At 29.4% G+C, this 26,147-nt stretch overlaps 1 protein-coding gene across 4 annotated transcripts; it reads left to right on the forward strand.

The window, feature by feature from the left end:
- Positions 1-6,472: 6,472 nt before the first annotated feature.
- On the forward strand, positions 6,473-25,804 carry LOC145849142 (CD109 antigen-like). 4 transcript variants are annotated; one of them, XM_082954240.1, is made up of 35 exons: positions 6,473-6,604; positions 6,683-6,864; positions 7,014-7,042; positions 7,768-7,939; positions 8,190-8,395; positions 8,596-8,720; positions 9,079-9,235; positions 9,493-9,726; positions 9,905-9,987; positions 10,291-10,492; positions 10,626-10,814; positions 10,925-11,122; positions 11,316-11,468; positions 11,653-11,812; positions 13,541-13,688; positions 16,898-17,012; positions 17,300-17,413; positions 17,578-17,802; positions 18,079-18,223; positions 18,529-18,724; positions 19,091-19,322; positions 19,399-19,485; positions 19,642-19,801; positions 20,194-20,399; positions 20,545-20,694; positions 20,805-20,983; positions 21,937-22,087; positions 22,346-22,451; positions 22,627-22,716; positions 23,435-23,626; positions 23,922-24,071; positions 24,244-24,433; positions 24,522-24,593; positions 24,676-24,857; positions 25,098-25,804. In XM_082954240.1, exons 1-35 carry the CDS (start codon positions 6,492-6,494, stop codon positions 25,367-25,369), a joined length of 5,565 nt encoding a protein of 1,854 aa, XP_082810366.1. In that variant the 5' UTR covers positions 6,473-6,491; the 3' UTR covers positions 25,370-25,804. The 4 variants fall into 4 exon arrangements, with proteins under 4 accessions (XP_082810366.1, XP_082810364.1, XP_082810365.1 ...); XM_082954238.1 differs by lacking the exon at positions 13,541-13,688 and adding an exon at positions 14,662-14,818; XM_082954239.1 differs by lacking the exon at positions 13,541-13,688 and adding an exon at positions 15,596-15,743.
- Positions 25,805-26,147: the final 343 nt, after the last annotated feature.

Consider the following 26,147-nt stretch of genomic DNA (forward strand, 5'->3'; position numbering starts at 1 on the left):
AAAAACATCAGTCTTACTCTTCCCTCTACAACAATAAACTTTTTTGAAAGTCATGAATTGTCATCACCTTAATTTTTCCTGCCACTTTAAAATCAACATTAAACTAACCAAAAAATAAAAAAACCATTTATTTAATTGAAAAAAAATCCCTTGGTGACATTTGGCAAACACTGACAAGGTTTAAAATTATTAAGCTCATGTTTGATATTATTAAGCTCAAAAGATACATGTTTGAATCTAAATGTGCACAAAAGTTTAAAATTTTCAGACATCTACACTAAATGTTATACTGTGCACACTGCACATATTTCAAAAAGCTTCTTTAGTTACAGTACGAAATTTCTCTTTTTGTTTTACACTTACTGCTAAAGAAAAGCTTATATTAAAATGCGTTTATGAGTAACATTTAAACTAGGTTATTTTTAACAAACTTCTTGTAAAAACGTTTAAACTTATTTAAAAATGTGCTACGTACTACAATTTCCATAAATGAAGTGTTTGTAAATCTATTGGTTGTTTGTAACATGATATTTTAAACTTAGATATACATGCGTATAGTTTTGACGTTTAAGTACGAAAAATACATATCGAAGGACCCCTAAATTTAAAGAAGCTTTATTTATACAATTTTTCTTTAAAGAAAAACCAAAGTTGGCAACTTAAAAGACACGTGAATTTGTTTTTTTTTTAATTAGAAGAAAATACTTTTTTTGCATTAACTAGCTTCTTGATAATTTTACTTTTTTTTGTTTCATATCGGATGTACAGAGCTACAGATGTCGTAGTGTAAAATTAAACTAATGTAATAATAAAAATTTTTGAGATAGAAACCTACCAGTCGATAGACATATATATTTTTTGTAATACTTAAAAAATTTTTTATTGACTTAGGGCAAAAGTTGATCGCGATTCCAACAAATTATTTGGTATAAAGTAGTAAACTAGAAAAACATGGAGCGGTTTTAAATCAATGAGCCTTTTTTTGTTGTTTACATGCCATTTGTTTATTTCAATTTCCGTCCTAGTTTAAAACAAAAACAAATATTTTTCTTAAGTCAAGTACCGCAAAACCTTAAAAATATATAAAAGTTCTTTTCATATCTAACCAAAATGTTTTAAAAATTTTTAGTCAAATAGAAACAAAAATTATAAGAAAATACATGCTTTATAAAACATATACTGATTACCATACCACTAAACAGTTTGTCAAGACTCAAGACTTAACGATTTAAATTTAAGTAACAACAGTATTATAAATCGTTAAATTATATAAAACTTCAATTGTGCCACTAATGTTTGTAAGTGTTGTTTCATTGTTATGTTTATTAGTATCAGAGCAGTTCTAAGTTTTATCATTTGCTTTTTGTAATAGTCAGTCTTAGTAATATAGTAACCACCTTGAGGTTCATCCCGCTTCAAAACGTTCGTTCTTTTTTAAATTAATTATTTTTAAAAATAAAATAAGCTTTTCTTTTTTTCTTAGAATATTTTAGAGAGAACGTTTCAACTTAAATTTCTGTTCCTTATTTTTTCTAATTAGTCAAGAATTTATTTACAAATACAAAAAACTATAACTAAAAAAAATAGATGCGGGTTTAACTAATTAAATTTTCACTAAACTTTTATATCAATGATTTTTTGTGCTGAATATTTTGGGTCGACTGCAGTTGCAAGGTTTTAAAATTTTTTTTATTCATAATATTATGCAAATGAGGTAAAGTAACATTACAGGCTGTATTGTACAGCAGTATATAAATTTCATCTAAACCCCTATCCCTAAATATTTTATCCAAAAATCTTAATTTATATCCTAATCTACCTCTCTAACCAAAATAAACAAAATATTGAAAAAAAAAAGTTAAAAAATAAAAACTTTAAAATAAAATAGAACTATTAGCTAATCAGAAGCACTTTAGATTTAAAGCAGACAGGTATATTTTCATTTATTCAAAATGCTGGCTCAGTTTTGTAACTGTACTATAACTAATCTTTTAAGATCGATATTGCTATTTACAAAACAAAAAACAAAAAAATATTGCAGTAGGATAAAATTGTTTTAGTTTTTATAGTCTAGGTCCTAGGACCTAGGTTTTACCCTTAAAACTTAGGAGTTGTGATGTGACTATCTTTTTCAAACAACACTATTTAAGCTCTTAATGTATCTAATAAATTTTGTTTCAATTCTAAAACTGATCACAACTAGCGACATGAGCTTTAGTTCTGTTGTTTAAAAGTGTTTTTTTTTTGTTTATCCTTATATTTATATGTTAGGAGTTTAGTTTTTTACAAATCTGTTTTCACGAAAAAAACTTATGACAACAAGTTGTATGCGTGCGAAGACTTAAGCTGTCTATAAAATTCGTTTTGAATCAGTTTTGTTTTTTAAGACTGAACTACTGTTTGTTTTTAAACAAATATTGTTATTTAATATCTTATTATAACAGTGAAATAGAAAACTATTATTGTAGCTATACTTCACCAAAAGCTATTTTTAAGAACAACTGGTTTGTTGTTTAGAATTGCATGGTATACTTTTAAAATAAGACGGTTTTTTTAGGTAGAAAATTATTGTCTTTTAGTTTAATAAGTTCACAGTTTACAGTTTTTTTATTAAGAATAATATGAAAGTATATTTCATATCTTTTAAAAACTTTATAAACTTCATTGTAAATGTTTTATATTTTGATCTAAAAGTCTTGTAATTAATTTTTTTTATTTTTAAATTAATTTTGTTCATTGTACAGTCACGATACAAGTAGGTAAGGTAATTGTATATTTAAAAGAGCATGAATAAAAACTAGGTATTTCAGTGTTTGAAGGACTTATTTTTTTAATGTACTTTACAAGTAATCAAAACATAAAGTAATAAAGTCAAATATTTTATTGATACCGTAAGTAAAACTTTGTTTTGAAAAAAGTCTGTTTTTAATGTCGTGTTATACTTAAAATTTTTTTAAGAAGTTGGTATAAAAAGTACCTTACTTAACATTTTTATTATATCTGTGTAATAAATGCATTATAATAAATTTAGTGTATTTAAACTTCGTACTTATACAATTTTTTTACAGCTAGAAGTATATATAGTTTAATTATTAAAAACTATATATCAAAACTAGAAAAAGTAAAAAAGCATACAGTAGTAAATAATGAATGTTTAACTTCTGTTTGCTTTTTTTGTTCCAAAAAATTAGTATTTTAAAACAACAACTTTTGTTAATTTTTTCATAATCCTGTTAAAGACAGCCTGCTAGAAATACCAAAACTTATAGCTAACTTTTAAAATAAAACTTAAAACCGTTTACTTACTATTTTTGGTGTTAATTTTTTATTAACTAATGAAAAAGTTTTAGTAAATATATTTTAATGCTAAGTAATTTTAGATTGTATGTATATAGAACAAATACAAGAGATAATGACTACGCTTCTAATTTGTCAAACTTTTCAGCAAATCTGTTCAGTAACATTTGTGGTTTTAGATATACAGAGCTTTTTATGCTTCGCTAATAAATTTTTATTTCATGCTGTAATAGATTTTTTTAAGTCTCGGTTTTTCATTTAGTTTATTAGTCTAAACACAGTTTAAACTTCTACTAACTAGCTTTATTTATCGCTTTACATTACAACCTAAATCTACAGTGTATATTTCAATATAAGTAGAACAAAAAAGACAAAAAGTTAAAATTTAAAACTTTAATTATTTAGTCGAGTGTTTTATAACTACCACAAAAGAAATAATATTTGCTGTACTGTTTTTTGGGTAAATATTAGAAAATAAATGCTAAAATATCCTCAGTAATTTTTTATTATTTGTTTAGGTAAAAAAAGATATAAGTTCTAGATCAAGATAAAAATTCCAATTGAACCTCCTAATATTTTTACTACCTTAATTTAATATTCAAAGTGATAGTTTTTTCTAATGAAAAAAACACAATAACGAAACTAAGCATAATTTGAAGTATAAAACATTGAAAACAACAATATTATTGCACGGAAGTACCTACTTAAAGTAATTTTATCAAACGAGTTAAAAATACAGCTTAATTCAAATGATGCGATGTTTTAAACCACCTGGTTTAACAAAAAAATGCTTTATTAGCGTTTTGAACTCTGTACCAGAATCAAAAAAGTATTAATTAAAATCTTAACAGACAGAAAAAAAGGTTTTTAGTTGTTAGTAAGCATTGTATTCTAATAAGAAGTATTTGTCCTCTTCTTAAGCATAATTAAATTACAAGAAACCTTTTTTTTTTTTTAGTTGCAAAAAAAAACTTAGAACGTTAACATTATTTTATTGTTTTAAATTTATTACGGTATTCAAACAAATAAATAACAAGTAACGCACCGGGTAGTTACTCGTTTATTTTGAAAAGTAAATTATAAACTAAGACTAAAATAAGATTTAAAAGTTAATAAATGCAATAAAGATTTAATTTCGTTTTATTGTTGTATGAAGTTTTATACGGTACTTAAAAGGTTTGGTCATACAAAGGATTAGAAATTATTAAAACAGCTTTAAAATATATGTAATAATGATTTTATTACTAAAAAGGTCAAAAAGTAGAATAAATACTTTACAAAATTTTTTCGGTACTTACTAATATTTTACATACTTCAGAGAAACTAATAAAAGTATTAGCTACTATCAACCTAAGCTCCCTTTATTTTACATATTGCTATTAAATTCGATTGCAGTGATTCATTGCAGTTCTTCCTACAAAAGGAGATGAGATAAGTAGCCGGAGGCTGTTTGCATTAAGTTGTGTAATAAGCACTATATAAGCACTGGTTTGCATAAAAATTTAAATTTGTTAGATAAGCATTGTTTTGATGGTCAATACATCACGATCTAAAAGTTTACAGCACTAGAAATATGAAATTAAAAATCTTTGAATAGTGTATATACAAATATAAATTATTTGACAGTCATAGAAGTTATAAAGTTTTGATTTAAAGAAGTTAATTGTACAATTAGTTAGTTATGCATAAATTAAGTGACCACCTAATCTATATACCTAAATTTGCAAGAAAACTTTTATTTTTTTAATGAAAAAAATAGTATTAGGATAAAATTTAAGCAGTTCTTTCTATTAAAAACAGATTAATATTGGAACCTATTCTTCTAAGTTTTCAGTAAAAAATTTAAAAAACTATATCTCATTTAAAAGCTGATTATTAAGATTAAGCGCAATACAATAGAACTAGTATTATAATATTTGAAAACAATACAGCAGAACTTCAAACAATATCATTGAACTTGAAAAAGACTTTTAATAAACTACATTTAACTATAAAAGTTATTTAGGAACAGTTAAAACTAGATATTGCATATTTATATTAGAGTTTCTTATTAAAATTTTAAAAGTTATATCAGTTGGAGGGTTAACATATGCTAGTTCCTATAGATCTAATATTTACTTTTTTTTTAACTTTCTTAACAGTTTAAAGAAGTACATATTCTTTTTTTTTTAAGGATATGTTTAAGATGAGAATTTTTTTTTTTTTTTTTGCATTAAACTATCATTTTTTATCCTTTTGATACTTTATTCATGTTATTATCTTTTTTATCGACTTTTATGAAAAAAATTTCTATAAGCGTATCGTAAATCGCAATTTTTCGTAAAACGTAAAAACAATCTATCGAATAAAGAAAAATAAACCAATGGCATTAAAAATGGTCAATTGTGTCAAATTTTTTGAATAATAAGTGATAATTCAATTAAAATGCAATTTTATTTTAAGTTATATTTATTATCTTACGTGCTGAACTCAACAATCACACTATAGTATAAATATCATAAATACTGATTAGTACCTGTAAAAAAATAAGATAGACAATAATTTTTTATTTCCAATACAATAGTTTATTAAATAATAATTACAAGGTCAATTTATCATTCTTTCGTTTGTACCAAGTTTAGCTATACCTCCTAGTTACAAAAAAAGATGTAATTTTGCTGATAACGGATTAACTTAATTTGCATATAACAGTTTGACACTCCTTACTTAATGAGCTTAATTTTTCTGTTTTGTTTATGTATACATTTTAAACAATAAGATTCTTTTTTTTTACGTTCCAAGTTTTACTGAATAATTAAATTAACAGAGAAACCAACGTAATAAATATTAACAGGCACAGAAAAGAGATCTGAAAGCATAAAAAGAAAATATATAACTAAGTTTATTTCTAAGTATTTATCTTAAGATTGATTGTCATGTCAATTTAAAATAAACGATGTTGTTGTACTGCCTTGAGGGCATCTTCAGTAATGCAATGCAATTTTGCAATAAAGTATCAATTTTCATGGTATTATTCGGGCTTTATAACCATGATTTTTAGCTTGAAATATGAAATGTATCAATCGCAGTTTTAGGTTTGTCGTACTAATTTTAGCAAAGTTTTTCAAAATATCATTTGTTTCATTTTATGCAAATAAACGCTAAAACAACGCACATGAGTATATCATTTTTCTTTAGAATTTTAAATAGAATTAATGACATCAAAGATGTTAAGATTAGCAATCTTAGTAGCCTGTTTGGCTGTTGGAACATTTGCTGACCATTTCGCGCCTACCCTTGAAGAATCTACTTTTGGTAAAACAAACAAGTAATTTCTTTTTTATATATGAAGTACTTATTGTCGACACACTAATTACTTTTTACTAATAAACCATTCAATCTGCAGCACACACGTATGCTATGTACCGAAAACGTTGAGAGTAGGGCAGCCTCTCAACTTCGCTTGCAATTTGCTTCAGACCGAAAACCCCGTCTCATTTCGCTTCAAGTTTATGATTCACACTTCTGATGATTCTCTGGGTACAGCAGAAGATCCTTTTTATGGAGAAGAAAAAGTTCTTGAACCCGGTATGGTTTTAAAGTGGTTTATTTTTGTTTAAAGTGTTTTGATAAGCTATTACTAATAATATTCTACTTGCACTCTGCACATGTTAATGTTTTTGTACTTTGTTTGTTTTTAAGTTGTTTGTTTTAATCTTACACGCATATTTTAACAGGCAAAAGTGTTACCGTAACGACGCACAAGGTGAGTTTGATACTTTTTGAAATTGATTATTTGTTGTTTAACCAAGCTTTTGCAATAACTTATGACCGCCAATATTTTGATCAAAATTAATGCAACCGATCTGTGATCTGCTGCAATGTCTATGGTTTTGAGTTATGTAACAATGCTAAAGCACTGTTTGACACCTATGCAGCATATAACCTAAATATCCCCTTAGGGTTATCTTTAAGATTTGTAACTTGATAGCGGTAAAAAAATAAGATAAATAGTGTAGTATGAACTTAAACCTTATTATTTTTGTAAAATAAGAACTTTTAAAGTAAAACAAATAATTTTTATAGAAGTTTTTTTTTGTATATTTATTACGCTGTGCCTTTAGTTTATTAAATAATGGAAGTTTTATCACGATTTGAATAGTTCTAGGAAAAGCATTGTAAATAGTATTTTCATGCCTAAAGCTAAGGGAAGTTCTAAAATAAACTATAAACAAATTTGAGCACGTTTTTTTGTTTGTTACGAATTAGTTTACTTGATCCTATTGTATTTAAACAAAGTACATTGTTTATCGTAAAAATTCCATTATCTAAAAACTATTAAGTTAAATTTAAAATATTTTATCGGAGCTATTGTTCGATTTCTTATATATTTTTTTAGTTTTCTTAAAGCTAATATTAATAAATGATTTGAGTATTTTAAAGTTAGAAAATAAACTTACTTTCTAAGCGTGTTTTTCAAAAAAAAATCAGATGCCGATGAAGTTGGGTGCTGATTTCAAATTTGAGCTTCACATTGAAGGAACTGACACGGTAACGAACGAAGTCTTGTTCTTCCATCAATCAAAAGACTTCGATGTTGAAAGAAAATCACAGTCCATCATGATTCAGACCGATAAGCCCCTTTACCAGCCCGGACAGACAGGTTTGATTATTTTGAAGCCAGAAATTTTGTGTGATAGATTAAGAATGAAATACTAAATTAGGTATATTAGTTCTCCTTTTACATAGTAGAGACCTCTGATAGTTTCTTCATCAATCAAACGTATAATACTATATTTAAAATAACGTAAAGTATTCCTACATTTTGCCTCTAGATACTTAATCTACTCTATTTGTATTTTGTTGAAACACGATCTGAAGATTACACAAATAACAAACTCAACTTTGTGCAGTGAAGTTCAGGGCAGTCAACCTCGACTCGGAGCTGAAGCCGATCAACAACCACCCGATGTCGTACGAAGTGCAGGATCCGAAGAACAACATCATCCTGTTGAAGCAGGATCAACAGACCGACATGGGAGTGGTTGGAGATGAGCTCCTCATTCACCACGACTCATCGCCCGGAATGTGGAAGCTGACGTTTAAAGACGAGACCACCGTTCGTTTTTTGATCTGAGAGTTGTATGATATTTTGAAACTGTAAAATATATAAGCTTGATTTCGGACTGTATATTTTGACAACGTCGTAAAATTTATGACTGGTGCTGCTTGTGTTTTTTAAGTTTTTTTAGTTGAAAATTTTAAACAAACTGTGGAAAATTAAATATTTTATGTTGTGTTTGAAATTAATTAAAACAGGGCTTGAAAAATGAAATCGAAATTGAAGTGAAAAAGTACAAGCTTCCAAAGTTCGAAGTTTTGATTGAAGCACCATCGTTTGCATACGAAAGTATGGACGGCATTAAAATAAAACTAAAAGCTACGTAAGTCTCATTCACTTTAAAGTTCATAATTTTTTGAATTATCTAAAATATATATATACCTTTTTATACTTACCAGCTCAGAAAATTTTACAAAATAAAGTATTTATTGGTTTTGTAAGTGATATTAAACATTATAACTCAGCTCATTTAACATTCATTTCAAGGTTTACATATTACTGACGTTAATAGCTCAATTAGAAGTTTCAAAAAGGTTTAGCGTTAAGATGTATGATATATAAATAAATTAAAGGTCATTTACAATACTGAAGCCTAAAATTCAAAGCTGTATGTTTAGCATTTTAAAAATGCCTAAAAAATAATGCGTTTGTTTCTTGATTTAATCTATTACTACTATCAGTTACACGTACGGAAAGCCAGTGGAAGGTGAAGGAAAGCTGCTTGTTGAAGTTAACAGCATATACAGCCCCTGGTATTGGAGCGAGAGAATAGTCACGCCAACCGGTTTGGACGGAGAAAAAATTCTAATGCCCAACCAGTACGAAGAAAGTTTCAAGGTACTTGCAATACTTAGCCTTATATTTACAAAAAAAACTTTTATAGTTTTAAAAATATATAAAAAAATAAAAAGTTGGTTATAAAATATACTTAAATGAAGAAATATCAACTAGTTAATTAATAATATTATAAACTATTCTTTTTTCTATCGTTTTTATAACTTTTTTTACTTTAAAAAATACTTTGTTAATTTTGTGAAGCTTGTAAGTTTCACACTGCTAGCGATCGTTTTTAATTCATCTTTAAACTTTCGCAGATGTTCAAAGGAGAAGCGGAGCTTTTCATCAGCAGAGAAAAACTCAGAGCTATGGGCTGGGAAACAAGAAATTACAGAAAAAAGATCGACATAACTGGTTCAGTGAAAGAGAAACTAACTGGCATTTCGTTTAAAGCAAGCCCTGTTAAAATCGACACCTTTTCAAAAATGTACAAAATTGATAAACTGTACACGCCAAAGATAACCAAGCCCGGTCTTAAATACACAGCCTACGTGAGTTTGTAATAAAAAATAAAATTTTTGAGCAAACTGTCACTACAACTGATCAATGAACGTATTTAAACTTTTCAATATGTTTAAATCAAATGTTTTGAAACTTATATATGTTATTAGTACAAATAACTGTACAAACTTTTTTATCTATCATAATATACAATTAATCTAAAAACAGTTGAAAGTTTCTCAACACGATGACACTCCTGTTCCGATGTCTTTTACTGAAAACAACAAAATTAGTATTGAAATTAGATCGGAGTAAGTTATGCTTGTCTTATAATGTAAAATTTAATTTTTATTCAACACTAAAAGTTTAGATAATTTTTTTAATCGTGCATTAATGTTTTTATAAACATTTTTTTTCAAAAAAAGAAACAAAACAATTTACCTAGCTTAGTCTTTTTTTTATAATTTATTTTTTTGCCAGGGCTTGTTTTTTATTTTTTATTACGAGTGAATATAATGTATATATTTCCACTATTGCAGTACGTAAAATTTAGACGACAAACTAAAGTTTTTAATTTTCTTAAACCAGTAAGTCAAATCCAAACACCTTAACAGAAAGAACAGCGACTACTTTTACTACCTGCCGAGGTTGGACCTTGGAGATGAGCTGGATGGAACCTTGGCTCCCCCGCCACTGACGACCACAACCGCCGCCCCGGACATGAATTTTGTCGTCGAGTACGAAATGAACGCAAACGGGGAAGTCCTTGTCGAGTTCGACGTTCCCGATCAAGATTTTTCCCGCGTTAACTTCAGGGTAAGTTCTTAAAATTTATCAGCTGCAGTAGATACAATCTGTTTGCTGGATTTTTATAAATATTTAAAAATTGTATTTAAGCAGTAGAATAAAAAATTCTAAAGTTGAGCTAAATGACTGTTCGTTTCAACAGGCATACGTGAGCAAAGATGAAGACGGCGGTGACCTCAGCGATGCTTCGGTTGGCTGGGAAACTGATTCTGGGGAGTCACCTTCGGGGTCTTTTTTGCAAATATCAACCAATGAGGACGAGTTCAGTCCTGGAACAGTTGCATCCTTCCAAATAAGAACAAGAAAAGAAACAAACAGCCTGTGCTTTATGGTAAGTTTGGAAGTTTTTTTTGCTTGGCAAAAGTTTTACAAACTTGTACAAAACACAAATCGTTGTGGATTGATTTTACTAAATTTCAAATCTTTTTAACAACTTACCAGGTAAAATCTCGCGGAAAAATGTTGTCGTTCGACCACCAAACTTACGAAAACGGACAAACTAAGTTCACTTATGACGTAACAATTGCGCACGACATGATGCCTTCCGCCACCCTGCTGGTATCTTACACGGACAGAGAGAGCGGAGAAATTGTGGCCGACTTTGCCCAGTTCAACGTTAAAACTGCACTTCAAGCCACTGTTGGTGTTTTGCAGTATGCTTGTAGTTTATTTGTTATTTAAAATAAAAAGAAATAGTTCATAGTGTTTTTATGCTAAGTTGATGCCAAAAAGTAGTTTAGTTTCATACTAATGTTCATACGTTTCCAAAATTGAATAATCGTTTTAGAACAATTTTTTTTAGTTTATTTTGTATTTTTGAAAAAAATTGCAGACTAGCATGTCTTCGTCGTCCACAAGCGTGGACGCAGGTGATGACGTGACAATAAGCGTTGCAACCGGAGAATCCGGAAACTTTGTTGGTTTGAAGGCCGTTGACAAGAGCGTGTTGCTCCTTAAGAAAGGAAATGACATCGATATGAACCAAGTTAGTAACAATAGGATTTTTAGATACTAGACAAACTTTTTATATGTTTATAGGTTGAACAGAATTTTCTTGGTTAAAAAACATGAATAACAACTTAACCTACTTTTAGAAAAAATGAAACACATAAAAACAAGCGGCTTTATATCAAAACATCAAAATATACAACAGTTTCTATTGTTTTCAGGTTTCATCAGAAATGTCAAAGTATGGAGAAACTAGTAGCTATGACAACGGCCCATGGTGGGGTTGGTGGCCACGTGTAAATGAGGGCAGGGACGCTCATGAAGTTTTTGAATCAGCTGATGTTAACGTCTATAGTGACGCGTATCTGCACAAAAGACAAGGTAGGTTGTTGCTTACTTACTTGTTTAAAAAAATATAGTTAATTTTAATCCTTTTTGAAATTTGGTACTTAAACATTAGAACAGTTTCAAAAACATGATATGTTTATCAAAATAAAGCCAAATTTATATTTTTTCTTATAGTTTATTAAACTTGACTAAAAATTTGGTTTCAACTTAAATACTTATAAAACACAAATTTTTTTAGTTTAAATGACTTTAGGTAGTCTGAAAGTTAAAACAAACGATCTACTACATACATTAAAGTGAAAAACCAATATTGGTAGTAATTTAAATCAAAACATTGTTTCAGTGTCTAGAAATTAATAAAACAAAAATAAGACTATCTATATGCTGTCCATACACAATAAAGAATTAATAAACTAAGTATTTAACTGAATTGATAGCAGTATTACTTTTGAACAAATAAAAATACTTAAAAATATTGAATATGCAAATTGATATAGACTAAAAAAGAAAGTATCACGGTACGGTTAGTTGCAAAAAGAATAGTGGAAATACTTAAAAAGAAACACTTTATTATTTAATGTATGCCAAATAGAGCCTCTTTACACGACATCAATTCCTTGAGATGTCGGAACTGGAATGTTTACAACAACCATACCATACATTGATTTCATGGACGGTCCCAACTGGTCCGGAGCTAAGACAAAAAAAAATGAACCTAGGACTTATTTTCCAGAAAATTGGATCTGGATTAACATACTCACTAAGTCAATAAATTGTTTTTTCAATAAAGCATGTTAAAGAATGCAGATTTGATTTGACTTGAAATTAGATAAACAAGCTTCGTCTAGTAATATTGATTTTTATTAGACAAACTTAATTAAATCTGTGTTTTGAATGCAACAATTCAACATAAATTTTCAATTAAAAACATAATGTACTTTTAATGTTTAATTTTTCAATTTTAGTCTGAATTTTTAGTTATATTTTTACCTAATCCTTAATACATAAAACTTCGAATTTTTGAAAAATTAGATATTAGTATGTTTTGGAAATTTCTAAATTCGGTTAGCACCATACCTTGTTGAGCTGCTTACACTAGCAATACATATGAAAAGTTCATGTTGGTAATCAATAGCAATATTATAACTGTTTTCTTACAACTTTGGATATAGAGAAAGTGTTCTTTCAAGACTATAAATAGTAGTAGAAGTTTAGAGATTCTTTTAATCATAAGCTAAACATTCAAAATTTGAAAACTTTAGATTCAGTTTTGCTAAAAGTGACCAGTGAAGCTTAGAATTAATTTCTGAGAAAAGTATGGTTTCAGGATAAGTGTGTTACACGTAAAAATACCTATTTTTATAAGAACACCTTAAAATAGCTTGCACTAGGAAAACTTTAAACTAATATTCCTAAAACTTTTAACTTTTTAACAAACTTCTAAACATAATAGTTGTTTTTCAAACTTAAATTTTAAATTTAACTTTGATTGAAAAAACTGTTAAATTATAAAAAGATTAACACAGTTTAGTTTTTATAGTTAAATTCATAAGTTTTAAAAATAAGAGTTGGCTAAACAAAGAAACTTGCAAATTGTTTGTTATTTTTAAAACAAAAAAGTTTCCAAAAATTATGTACTGAAGTTTATAATAAAGTTCTAAGTTATTTTTTCTTATATAACTTGAAAAGTTTTAAGTAAGTATAAAGCTCTAAGGTTTGGAATGAAGACGGCTTTGATAAACTTTACATTAATTTTATTAGAAGAAGCTGTATGGGTAACGTATAGCGCATATTCAGTGGGTAGAACAAGAGAACCTTTAGGTAGCAGTCCTGACACCAACAATCCCAAGGATAAAAAACCAAGAACATTTTTTCCTGAGACTTGGATTTGGAACGATATAAAAACAGAGTCGGTTGCCCTGGATGAAAATTATAGATTTTTTGTTGTGGTGTGAATCTATAGATAGCTTTTACTAACGAATTGTTTTTGATTTATTAACTTAGTTAGCAATTAAATATAAGCCTAGGCTTTAAATATTTTTTCAGTCGTGATTAGTAGAAAAAAAAGAAGTTTAATTAAGCTATGAATAACTAAAACTCGAGACCTTAGAGCCTGATGCTTATTTAAATGATAAAGTTTGCAATTATATTTGACAAACATACAAAACTACAATTTTAGATATATAGTATGTGGTCTACTAAAGTATAAACTTTTGGACAAAAATTTTTTTTTGTTTATTTTTTTAATTGTTCTTACTTTAAACTTGGTTTTTATTTCCTTCGATTTTAACAAATGCTAAAACTTTCATGTTTTAGTTAAACTTTAAAATTTTTTGTTTAAACTTAATTGGTTTCTTAAACTTTAGTTCATTCATAAAATCAACATTGCAGTTCAATAAAAGTTTTACATAAAAAAAAAAACTTTGAGAAGTGAGGTAAAAACAAAACCTAAAAGTTGAAATTTAAAAAAAAATGCCCATAAGTGTTAAATTTGGTTTTTTTATGTATGAGGACAATTTGTTTTATTTACTAAAACAGTCTAAAATGTTAGTAGCTATAAATTTCAGTGGTGCGGTTGAAATTTGCATACAGTTCATATTTTTCTGTTTATTTCGGATTCACTGATGTATAGAATTCAGGTCAAACATAGAAATCAGATGATAAAAAAAACCTGCAAAATTGGATTTTTTTAAGTTGGCCTAAATAAACCTATAAATTTCTTGTGGTGTTGTACAGCTAAAATTGCATATTTTGTAACAGCTCATGAGCAACTTTTACACTTAAAAGAAACAGTTTAAATATTTTTCATTGTACAATTTTACCTAACTTAGATATCAAAAGTGTTAAGTATCAACGTAATATATAATAACTTATAAATATAGAAGACAAAAGTGTTTGGATTAACTATTCTGCTGCTAATTTGGGATTTGAAATTCCGATAAGAAGTGGTGTATCAGTTGCTAAGTTTGAAAAACCAAAAAGTATAAAGCCAAGAACATTCTTTCCTGAAACTTGGGTTTGGAGCGATATAAAAACAGAGTGGGTAACCCTGGATGAAAACTATAGTTTAATTGTAGTGGTGTATATCAAAGTAGAGCTTTTACTAACTTATTGCTTTTTTTTTTACTAATTATCGAAGAAAATTAAGGCTGTATGTATAAAACGTTGAAGTGGTATAAATTATGATAAGTAGAAAAATTAGAAAAGTTCTGTGAGATGTTTTGTAACCAGTTAAAGTTTGAAACTTTGATTGGAATGCAGGTGATTGAAATTGGCATTCAAATCTAAAAATATCAAAGAAAGTTTGTAGTTAGGATATTTTACTATACATTGATTTAAAAAATACATAAAACAATTTTTAATCACCTTATAATATTCAAAGCTCCTAAAATGTTTTTGTTTCAAATTAAGTTTAAAAAACAACTAAAACAGGTTAAATATTAAACGTTTTAACAACAAACTCAGATATTTATTTTTACTATTTATCAAGTTTAAATTATAAAATTTTATCTCATACATGTTTCTTATTAAACTTACTTTGACTTTCACTTTGTTTTAGTACTCTGTAAAGCTAATTTTCCTATCCTAAAAACTTAGTTAATTGTTTATGAATTTAAAAACCTAGATAAAAATAGAAAACTAGTTTTAACAAAATAGTAACAAAGTATAAAAAAATACATATGTAAATAAAAAAGGAAAAAGTAATGGCATAAAAAATTAAACTAGTTGAACATTACGCTTTATCAAAAGTAAACCAATTCATATCTTTATAAGCCCTCGAAAGTATAACAACCATTTATAACCATTTTGAACCAGATGGTTGGTGGAATGAGCCAATTTTAGAAATTTCGGCGCCTTTAACAAGTGCTTCCATAAGTTCTGATTCATCGACAAACAAAATAAGTAGTAAAAAGCCAAGAACCTTTTTTCCTGAAACTTGGATTTGGAGCAACGAAAAAACAGGGTCAGTTAACCAGAATAGATTTTTGTTTCTCTGTTTTGGTGACGATTTGTAAAAAGCTTAAACTAACCAGCTATCTTTACAATCTTTGATTTGTTAATCTGGCAAGCAAAGATCTACATGTATAAACTTCAAAGTCTCCTCAAGATCAAGTCAGAAAAAGTTATAGACATTACTTTTTCTTAACTTTGATACCAAGCAGCGAAAAAATTCGATGACAATATAAATTTTTTACTCATTTGTTTTTTTAGTTTTTCTATTAACATTTTAAAATCAGTTCAAAAATTTAGTGTATGTTTTTCAAATAACATAAAAATTTAAAAAAAATTAGATCATAAAGATCAAAGTATTTCATAAAAAAAATAAAAAACTTGTGCAAGTTCTGTTGTTTATTTGATTTACTAAATTTATACAAACACAAGTTGTTATATCCTCATGAAAACCGCTTAAATGAAAAACTTTCAAACCACGGCACAAGACCTCACAAATAAAAAGATTTAAACCATCAGAAAACCCGTGGACGCCAGACATAATGGCATTGCGCATCTTACCAAATTTTGAGTCATTCGTGATGGCAGACGGCGAAGCGGAAAGCGGAGGGGATTCACCCGACACGAAAAAGCCGCGAACTTACTTTCCCGAGACTTGGCTGTGGGATGACTCTAAATCGGGGTGTGTAGTTTAGCATGTGGGTGAAAATTTGTTTCAACTTGTGAAGTTGTCACCTCGCGGAGTACTTTTTCAATAGCATGTTTAGAAAAAACTTCACCGGAAGTAACGGGTGTTGATTTGAAAAAATAAAATTTGTAGCAGCTTTATTTTTGAACTATTTAAGACCAACAGAATGATTTTAACAAACTGTTTACATGCATGAAAATAACAAAACACATTTATTAATAAAAAAGTTCACATGCTTATCTTTTATTTATTTCATTTATATTTTTTTTAATCAAATACATACGTTGTTACTTAAATAAGAAGTAAATTTATGGATAAGCCACTAAAAGAACAAATTTAAACACCAAAAGAGTACGAGTTAATAAATCATTTAATTTAAGTTAAGTAAGCTTGTTTTATTAGTTGAATTGTTAAAATCTCGTTTTCACACTTAGAACAAGACTTTAAAGCAGAATTATTTTAAAAAAAACATACCACAGTGAGAATGGAGTAGCTGAATTCAACACCACAGCCCCTGACACCATAACTTCATGGGTTCTAAATGCTTTTTCTGTTTCTGAAACTTCAGGACTTGGAATAGCTGATGAACAACAAGTAGTCATCTTTTTTTTTTTTAACTCTTTTTATAAATCAAAATTAGTAAACAAATAAAATAAAAGTTATTATTCCAATTTTCTACTAAAATTAAACTTTAACTAAATATAACTTTATTGAATGTATTTGTTCTCAATCTCATTTAAAAGAACTTATAATGAAAAAGCATAAGGCTTAACACTAAAACATTAAATTGTTTACTTGTATTATGAGGTTTGATATTCTTCAAAGTAGACTTTGATTATGTCACGCTTAAAAGCCGCCAAATGTAGCTTAATATTTTACAGATAACTGTGTTCAGAAACTTTTTCATCAACCTGAATCTTCCTTTGAAAGTGACTAGAGGTGAAATCATAGTGGTGCAGGCGCTTGTCTTCAACTATTTCGACACTGATGTGCAGGTTTGACACATTTCTTAGTAAAGTACTAATTTTAGGATGGGATATGCCTCTTCTTAATTCAAAAATTTAAGAAAATTTAATGAAAGTTTTGTCAGTGCTTAAGGTTTATAAAAGTTTACAAAAACTTTAAATTGTAAAAGAAGTCAACACATTTAAAAACTAAGGTAACTCTAAAACTCCATGACAACACTGACGGAGGCTTCGAGCTTTTGATCCCAGGAGGCGACGACAAAGTTGCAGGGAACGTTCGCAAGCTGACAGTGAAATCCCAAAGCTCCGTTTCCGTCAGCTTCCCGCTGAGAATGACGTCATTGGGCGACGTTTCCGTTCAAGTTTCTGCCACGTCATTGTTTGCATCTGACTCACTCATCAGAAAGATAAACGTTCAGGTAGACTTATACGAGATTTTTTTAATAAAATTAAAACTTTAATGTTTTTAGTTTTTCAAGGAGGTAAAAGCAGAGAATCTACCTTTATGCTCAATAAAAACATTTATCATTTTTTTAACTATTTTCACAACCAACTAATCATTAAATCTGTTTTCAGTTTAACAGTTTTTGAAAATATCAAACTCGGTCTCAATTATAAAACACTTATAAATTTAGACATAGAAGACTGCTTTTGGTTTATTTTATAAAGAATATAATTAAAAATTATTATAACAGCCTGAAGGGGTGCGTGAATGTTTCTCAGAATCCACAGTTTTCAACCGCGATGGTTTGGACAAGTCTGTTGATTCCAGCCAGTTCACAGTTCGTTTCCCTGAAAATGTGGTAGAAGGATCGGAGCAAGTCAAACTGTATCTGTACGGTTCGTTTGTTTTTAACTCAAACCTTTTGAGTCATTCTAAATGAAGGCCGTTAGTAATTGATTTTGAAGAAAAACTTAATGGTTTCGTAATAAATTTAAATTAGATTTTTATATTAGATTATAGTTTAGTCTCCTAATTACAAAAGAATAAAACGTTAACAAAATAAAAGAGGGTGGTTTGTAAGGTTAGAATAAAAGCTAGTTAAAATAAAATTTAATCAATAAAAAAATATATATTATTGAAGTTACACATTCAATAAGAATAAAAGTATATGCTACCATTTTTCAACTAAAAAAAAACACAGGAGATCTCATGGGCAGCACCACGGCTAACTTGGGTGAGTTGTTGAGGGAACCGACAGGGTGCGGGGAGCAGAACATGCAGGGATTCGCTCCTGACGTCTTCGTCACGCTCTACTTACAACGCGCGGGAAAACTCGATGACGTCACGAAAGAAAAAGCGTTCGGCCATTTCACTCAGGGTTATCAGAACCAACTTAAGTAAGTTTACAATATTCTTTTTTGCGTATAGTATACGGAAAAAAGACATAAATTTTTGTATGTAATATTTTATTTTAGATTCCGTTTAAAAATGCCACGTATTTTTTTAATTTTTCAAATTTCAGTACACTATTTTCTTATTCTAAGTTTTTTTTCATCTTTAGATGCAATTTGTTTTTAGTTTGCTTTGCTCTTTTATCAAAAAAAATATAATCTAAGTTTTATTTTTTATTTTAAACTTAAGCATTAAAAGCAATCACTAATTTAAATCATTTTTTTTTCTAGCTGGAATGTTTTATCTATATTTCTTTTTTCTCTAACAATAAAAAGCAAGCTTTGTTGTTAACAAAAAAAAAAACTTTTCAGCTACCGCCACAGCGACGGGTCGTACAGCGCGTTCGGCCAACGGGACAAATCGGGCAGCTTGTGGTTGACCGCCTTCGTGGTAAAATGCTTCCAGTTCGCACAGATGGTCCGCCCCGAAATGAGGCTGCAGCTGGAAGATTCGGTCAAGACCGCGTTCGAGTTCATCACCGATCAGCAGAAGGAAGACGGGAGCTTCATGGAGCCGGGAAAAGTCAGCTCAAGAAGCATTCAGGTCGGTAATGTCGATGATCATTTAAAATTGTTTTGTGGTTTAGCAAAACCAAATATTCATCAGTTGAATAATACAGGGAGGAGTGAATAGTGACATCACAATGGCCGCCTACGTTCTCATTTCGCTCACCGAAGTCATGCAGAACAGAGAAAGCGAGTTCAAGGTAAAGTTAACGAAATTATTCTATATATAAACTTTTCTTAAACTTTGTCAATAACTATTATTTGTATTATATTTAGTGCACAGCGATCAAGCACTGTTTTCATAACTAAACCAAACTTTGATGTATTCAGGTTTTTTCACTGCAATTTAATCACAGGAAACTATTGATCTCACGCGCACGTACTTGGAAAACCGACTGGACGAAATCATGTACGAACCGTTCGCGCTGGCAATTGTCACTTACGCCCTGCACACGAGCGAGAGCGTGCGAGCCGACGAAGCTCTTATCTTCTTGGAAGCCCTCGCCACTGAAAAAGGTAAGTTAAGTAAAAAAAAAATTCTAAAAGTACCGTTTTAAGCTACAGATAAGAATACTAAAGATTAAGCAGTACTACTGGTATTAAAAACCTAATTTGTTTTTAAAATAACAGCTTTTTATCATAATTTAATGACTTAAGTGACTTTTAACCAAAACTTTGTTCACACAAATCGATTATACTCAAAGTTTTAATGAGTCATAAGTCTCAAGAAGTTTTAAATTTACGAAAACACGAGTGAATGACAATAATATATGAAATAATTTAAGTTACATAAACCACTTACTTACTATTAACGTAATACTTCTTTTTTTTAGAGTTTTACTATCCTATCTTACAATTTTTTATTCTTTTATCGATATAAATAAGCATCAAGTCAATTTAATAACCAGATGGCCACAAATACTGGCAAAACATTAATGAAAAGGAACCTGAAGAACAACGTAGTTATTACTACCGACCACCATCGAATGAAATTGAGATGACGTCATACGCGCTTTTGACTTACGTCAGAAGAGACGACATTGAATCTTCCGTTCCTGTTCTTAAATGGCTGGCTTCAAAGAGAAACGACCTCGGAGGTTATTCGAGCACGCAGGTTAGCCAAAAAGTTTTGATGAATCTATAGCTGGTTTGAGTACATAGCTTGTATTTACATCCTGAATCTAAATATTACTAAAATAATTAAATAATTTTTTGACTTTTTTAATTAATTGTTAACGCATTCAAAAACACAAAAACAGAACACAGTGATCGCAATTCAAGCTCTGTCACAAGTAGCATCATTGATGAGCAGCACGAAACAGGACATCACTCTCACTGTGCGAACCGATGATTTTTCAGAAAGCGTTAACATTGTGCCGGAAAATGCCCAAGTCTTCAACCGATTCGATGTAAATATTATTTATTTATCTTACAAAAAAAGATATTTTTATTTTATCATGTAATTTAAGTAACACATAAACTTAATGTAAATGTTGTTTTCAATATTTTTTTGTACCAGTTGCCTACGTCAAACAACAATGAAGTCATCATTGAAGCCGGCGGTTCCGGTATGGGAATCGTACAGATGTCGGTGTGCTACAACGTCATGGCGTCGCAGGATAACGTTTCTCCTTTCGAGTGCACCGTTGACGTCATCGAAGGGTCGCTGGATGACGCAGAAGTAAATCTGTGCTGCGAGTACGTCATGTTTTGATTATGAAAATTTTCATTTAAACGTGTTGTTGATACTCTACTTCAGTGGTCGGCACGCTACTTCGAATCCGTGAACCCTAAATCACAAAATTAAAATTCTGTGCACCCAATTTGCATTCTTTAGCACCGCTAGTGGTTAAGAATATGCAAACACTTTTAATCGTTTTTTCTTTAGTAATAATACCTAGTTAATTTTTACACGCTAACACTAAACTTACCAATTTACCCTACCCATTTCAATAAACTTTTATTATCGATGATCTAATTTTTACAACAATATTTTACTTGTATCACCCAGGTCTAAAATACTAACTAGATTCATTTAATACATTGCCACTACCCCAATTAACAATCAGTAGTCTTGGTACTTTTTATTGATCGGTAAATTTAAATGAATTTATCGAATGAATTTGCTCACTTCGGTTTTTCTTTGGGCGGCTAAGGGTGGAAGAATTTTTACATAATGTAACAAAATAGAACTAGGAGAATACAAAAATGGTCGTTTTATTAACAACAAAATGGTCAATTAGATATCAAGGTTGAATATGTCTTAAACGTAGAAAGGTTGAAAAATCTTTAATTTAGTTTCTACACGAAAAAAAATCATGTACCCCAAAATAAGTTTCATGCACCCCAAAAGTCTCGTGCACCCTAAAAGAAATTTCATGTACACTAAAGTGAACCAGTGTACACCGTGCCGACCACTGCTCTACTTTATAGCATAGAATAATTGCAATAACTGTAAATTTTCTTTATTTTAGTTAACTGTTAAACTGTTTATTTATTATTTTTGTTTAATAAACATAAGTAAATATACTGTGTAGTTTAAAATTCTTATAACCTTTTAAAACTAAGTGCAAAAAGTATAAAAACTGATTTTTTTTTTTAATCACAAGACTATATAAGAGTGTTTACAATAAACCCAAATAAACTGACAGGTTAAAAGATGATGAGCCAACCGGGATGCTTTTATACGAAATTACTCTCCCCAACGGCTTCGTAGTTGATCTGAGCAAGGAAGTTGAAAGAAACAATAATGCCAAGAAAGTCGAAATGAAAAAAGGAAGTGCAAACTACTACTATGACGAGGTAATTAGTTTCAATCTAATATTTATCAAAACTATTTTTCATTCTTATTTTCTTTAAAATATCTTAATTTCTGATCTTTTAAATTATAGACGTTAGTATTAGTATTGACAGAGATTTTTTTTAAACTTAAATTAAATTAACTAAAAATGCTAAGTAAGTAGAACAAAAACTTATTAATAGTGCATTAGCAATTTGTATGTTAACATCAGGTTCTATTATCTGTAAATCATTTCTTAAACTTTGTTTTTTACTGATTAGATGGCCAAAGATCAAAAAATTTGTTCAAAAACTCGCATAGAGAGAAGTGGAAAAGTTGGAGGCAACAAGCCATCAAGCATAAAAGTCATCGACTACTATTCACCTAGTATGTTTTACTTTGGTATCAAATGTAATTTTAGCTACTCTTAAACAAAGCAGTTTAATGTCAACAAACATTTATCAAGTCAAAAATCATAAAATGCCTCAAACCAAAACATCTTTCTTAATAGACAAAATGTAAGTATTTTTTTACAATGTGATTTTTAGTAAAAATTTTACAGAACGAAGCTTTCAAGCGAGCTATTCGATTGGAAATTTGGAAAGTTCAGATGCTTGTAACATTTGTGGGTCTGATTGTGCCGGATGTCCAAGTAAGCTATTTTTTTAATCACGGTTATAAGCTAATTTAATAAAGGACTGAAATTATCATACTCATAAAAGTTTCTAAAGTTATTTTCCTTGTGCTAATGGCTACTACTAGACTATTTTCTTAAAATATAATGCTGCCGTTAAATTGGTGGTAAGTTTTGCTTTTTTTTGCGTTAAAAACAGTGAAAAATAACTTGAAGTTTTTAATGACCACTATACGAACTGAACTAAAAATAGATTTATCCTAAGAAGTTTGGAAAACTTTAATTAAAAGTTTATCACTTCGTTAACTTGATTCATACTTTGATATGTTTTCATATATATTTTTTTTAATATTATCTTTCATTGATTGTAAATAAAGTGTATACAATTTGTATGTTTAGTTGAACTTATTTTTGTTTGATACTATTTTAATGAAGCTAAATTCATACTAAGGGCAATAAAAGACTTATAAATATATTTTTGTAACATTTCTGAAAATAAAAACTAAGATATCTAGTGATAAAATAAACATTACTTTAAAATATTCTCATATAGTCCAAACTGCATATTTTATTTATGTATTAAAGTCCAACTACTATAAAATAAACACTACGCCAAAACTTTTCTATTATAATTAAAAATATTGATAAACTGAGTTTGATAAACATTTATAAAATACACTATACACAACAAGAATCGTAAAAATAAACTTTTTTTTTCATTTCGTTACCTATACAGAAGCAGAGCTTAGCGATTGGATAGTACTAAAGGCCTGTACATCCTGGTGCGAATCAAACGAAACAGAAGTTATGGTGAGAAAGTGCATAGATCCCAACACCGAACTGGAAGTGCCAGCTTGGAATTGCGGAGTTGATGAGCTGCCCACAATGACGAGAAAGTGCAACAACAAGATGTTCCCTACCTGCCCTCGTTAGTTAATTAGTCTATTGCAAAATTTTGTTGTCCACTTAGATTTCAAAAAAATATATATTTTACTTTTTACTTAATAAGTACCAACACTTTGCTAAAAAATGTTATTCTTCAAAACTTAACTTACATGTTTTTTAAAGAACTTCCTTCTTTAAAAAAAATTTAAAAATAGGAAAATAAATTATAAAAGATTTGGTTTACTTTTGCCTTTAGCGATTGTTGACAGACGTAAACAAAAAACTCGGAAGGTACACACAAACAAAAAAGTTTAAACTTAACTTTTTTCAAATACCAGGTATGCATGAAGGACTGTGGGTAACAGATGATTACCAGTATCAATACGGAAGACTGATGGAGAAAAGAATGTGCGTGAGAAGGATGAATAAACTTTTTAATGTTTTCAAAGAGAGAAAACAAAATGAAATCGGTGTTAACGGAATTCCTGGTGTGTTTTGTTTCTGTTAAACCTTTATTTCAAGAACTCTTGTTTGGTCTAAAAATGTTAAACACATCAACAACTCATAATTTTTCTCAAATTAAAATCTTCATAATTTTTTTAAGACAACGAAATTATCGTATAAACTTTTGTTAAACCTGTACCAAATTATTTTTCTCAGCAACAAGGCTAGACAGCAATGTGTACTTGTCTTGCGGGAAGTCGATGTTCACAGACTTTGATCTTGAGAGCGGATTCACAGTGTCCATTATGGCCAAGTTCGAAAAATTTAATGATGGATCAAGAAGCGTGCTGCTTAGCTACGGCAACCCAGACAAGCGAGCTAATTTCATCCTTGAACAAGTTTATTGGTTGGTAAACATTTAAGATTGTAGTTGAAGAAAGTTGTTTAATTCTTATTACCATTACTATTTTTGAATAATAATAAAAAAAATTTAGGGGAAGAAAAGACTTAAGATTTACAGCTAGCGTCGGAAACAATGAATATAGAATTAGAATGATTCCAACTTAGTAAGTTAATCAATAAAGTTACTTTAAAGTCAAAAAATAAATCTTAAAAAACTAAGACTGCTATCTAATAAAACTTTTTTAGCAAAGTGTTGAACAAATGGGCTCATATTGTGGTCGTGTGGCATCCAAGGTTGCAGAATGTCTATGTAAATGGTATGAACGTTGGAATAGGTTTTGCTTACACGTCAAGGTTGAACCGTGAGGTTCCAAACAACGGTCACTTTACCATCGGACGCGACAGCAAAGAAAAGAGTACAAGACAAGGTTAGAAACTTAATGTACTGTGTCTAAACAAGAATGTAATACTTAATCATTAACCAGTGAAGTTGTGATAAAGATCGCTGTTATTACTCACAATCGGGTTTTTTTAGTAAAGAATTTTAAGTCACTGCAACTCTAATCAAACGAAAACACAATCAACAAATATACATAACAAGCACATAAAATAGATACGTAAAACTAGATCAAAAGACACAAAATCTTTATTTTAAGTTCTCTCCACAGGAAACATGAACGGGTGGGTGTCATCCGTGTCGGTGTGGAACAAGGTGCTGAGCAGGTCACAGGTGCAAAAAACTTTCGAGTTCTACGAGCCGCTCATCCAAGCAGCCAATCAGAACAAGGAAGCCGATCTCACGCCGCAGATACTCACCTTGCTTGCTCAGCCAATCAGGACAAGGATAAGGAGCGACTGCTTCGAGAGAAGCATGAAGCTAGGCGAGTTGCAGTCGAAGAAGAACGACCGAAGAGATTACGGTTGCAGCCCGTACTACTAGATCATGTCTCTGCTTTTCATCAATATTGTTTTCGCACTTTTTTTAATCTTTGTGTAAATAAATAGTACAAAAAAGTTTTGTCAACTTAGATTCAACACTTTATTCTATGATGATATTGTAAAATATTCAGTTAATTAATTAATGGGTACCTATTTAGCTATAATGTACAGTTTTTGCTGCTTTGTACTTTAAAACGTACAAAAAAGAGTTTTGTTTTTACTCAGTAAATGAAACGTTTATGAGTAGGTTTTTAAACTATGTTTTTAAATACTTAAAGAAGTTTTAAGATAATATGTTTTTACAATATGTCCTTTATAAGACCTTAAAAGTATCCAAGTTGTATGCGACTCGATATCCGGAAGACTTTTTGTGCACCAGGTCCTAAGACCAAATATTTAGAGCTCTTTTTTTTGTCGTTTAATAAACAATTGAATATATAGTTGTAAATGAATATTCTAAAACAAAAAAATAGTATTTTTTAGCACGAACAAAAAACTGAACCAAAACAAATTATGTAAAAAGCAGCTTTAAGGTAGCTTGCCTCATCTTATAAATTGACTTTCAATAAATTTCTAACTTTAAATCTTGAAGCACTCCAGTTGTCAACCCAACAATATTACAAAATTACTCGGGCATGCCATTTTTAGTTAAAACACTTATGAAGCACTCAATTCATGGTCAGTTAGCATAGCAACTCATTAGCATTCTAGCAACCATGCCACCTATCAAGATCCGGTGATCAACTTTTTAAAATTTCATCTGTTTCAGATTGAAAAGA

This window comes from Thalia democratica, chromosome 1, assembly GCF_965202585.1.
Source record: "Thalia democratica chromosome 1, ktThaDemo2.hap1.1, whole genome shotgun sequence".
NCBI lineage: Eukaryota > Metazoa > Chordata > Thaliacea > Salpida > Salpidae > Thalia > Thalia democratica.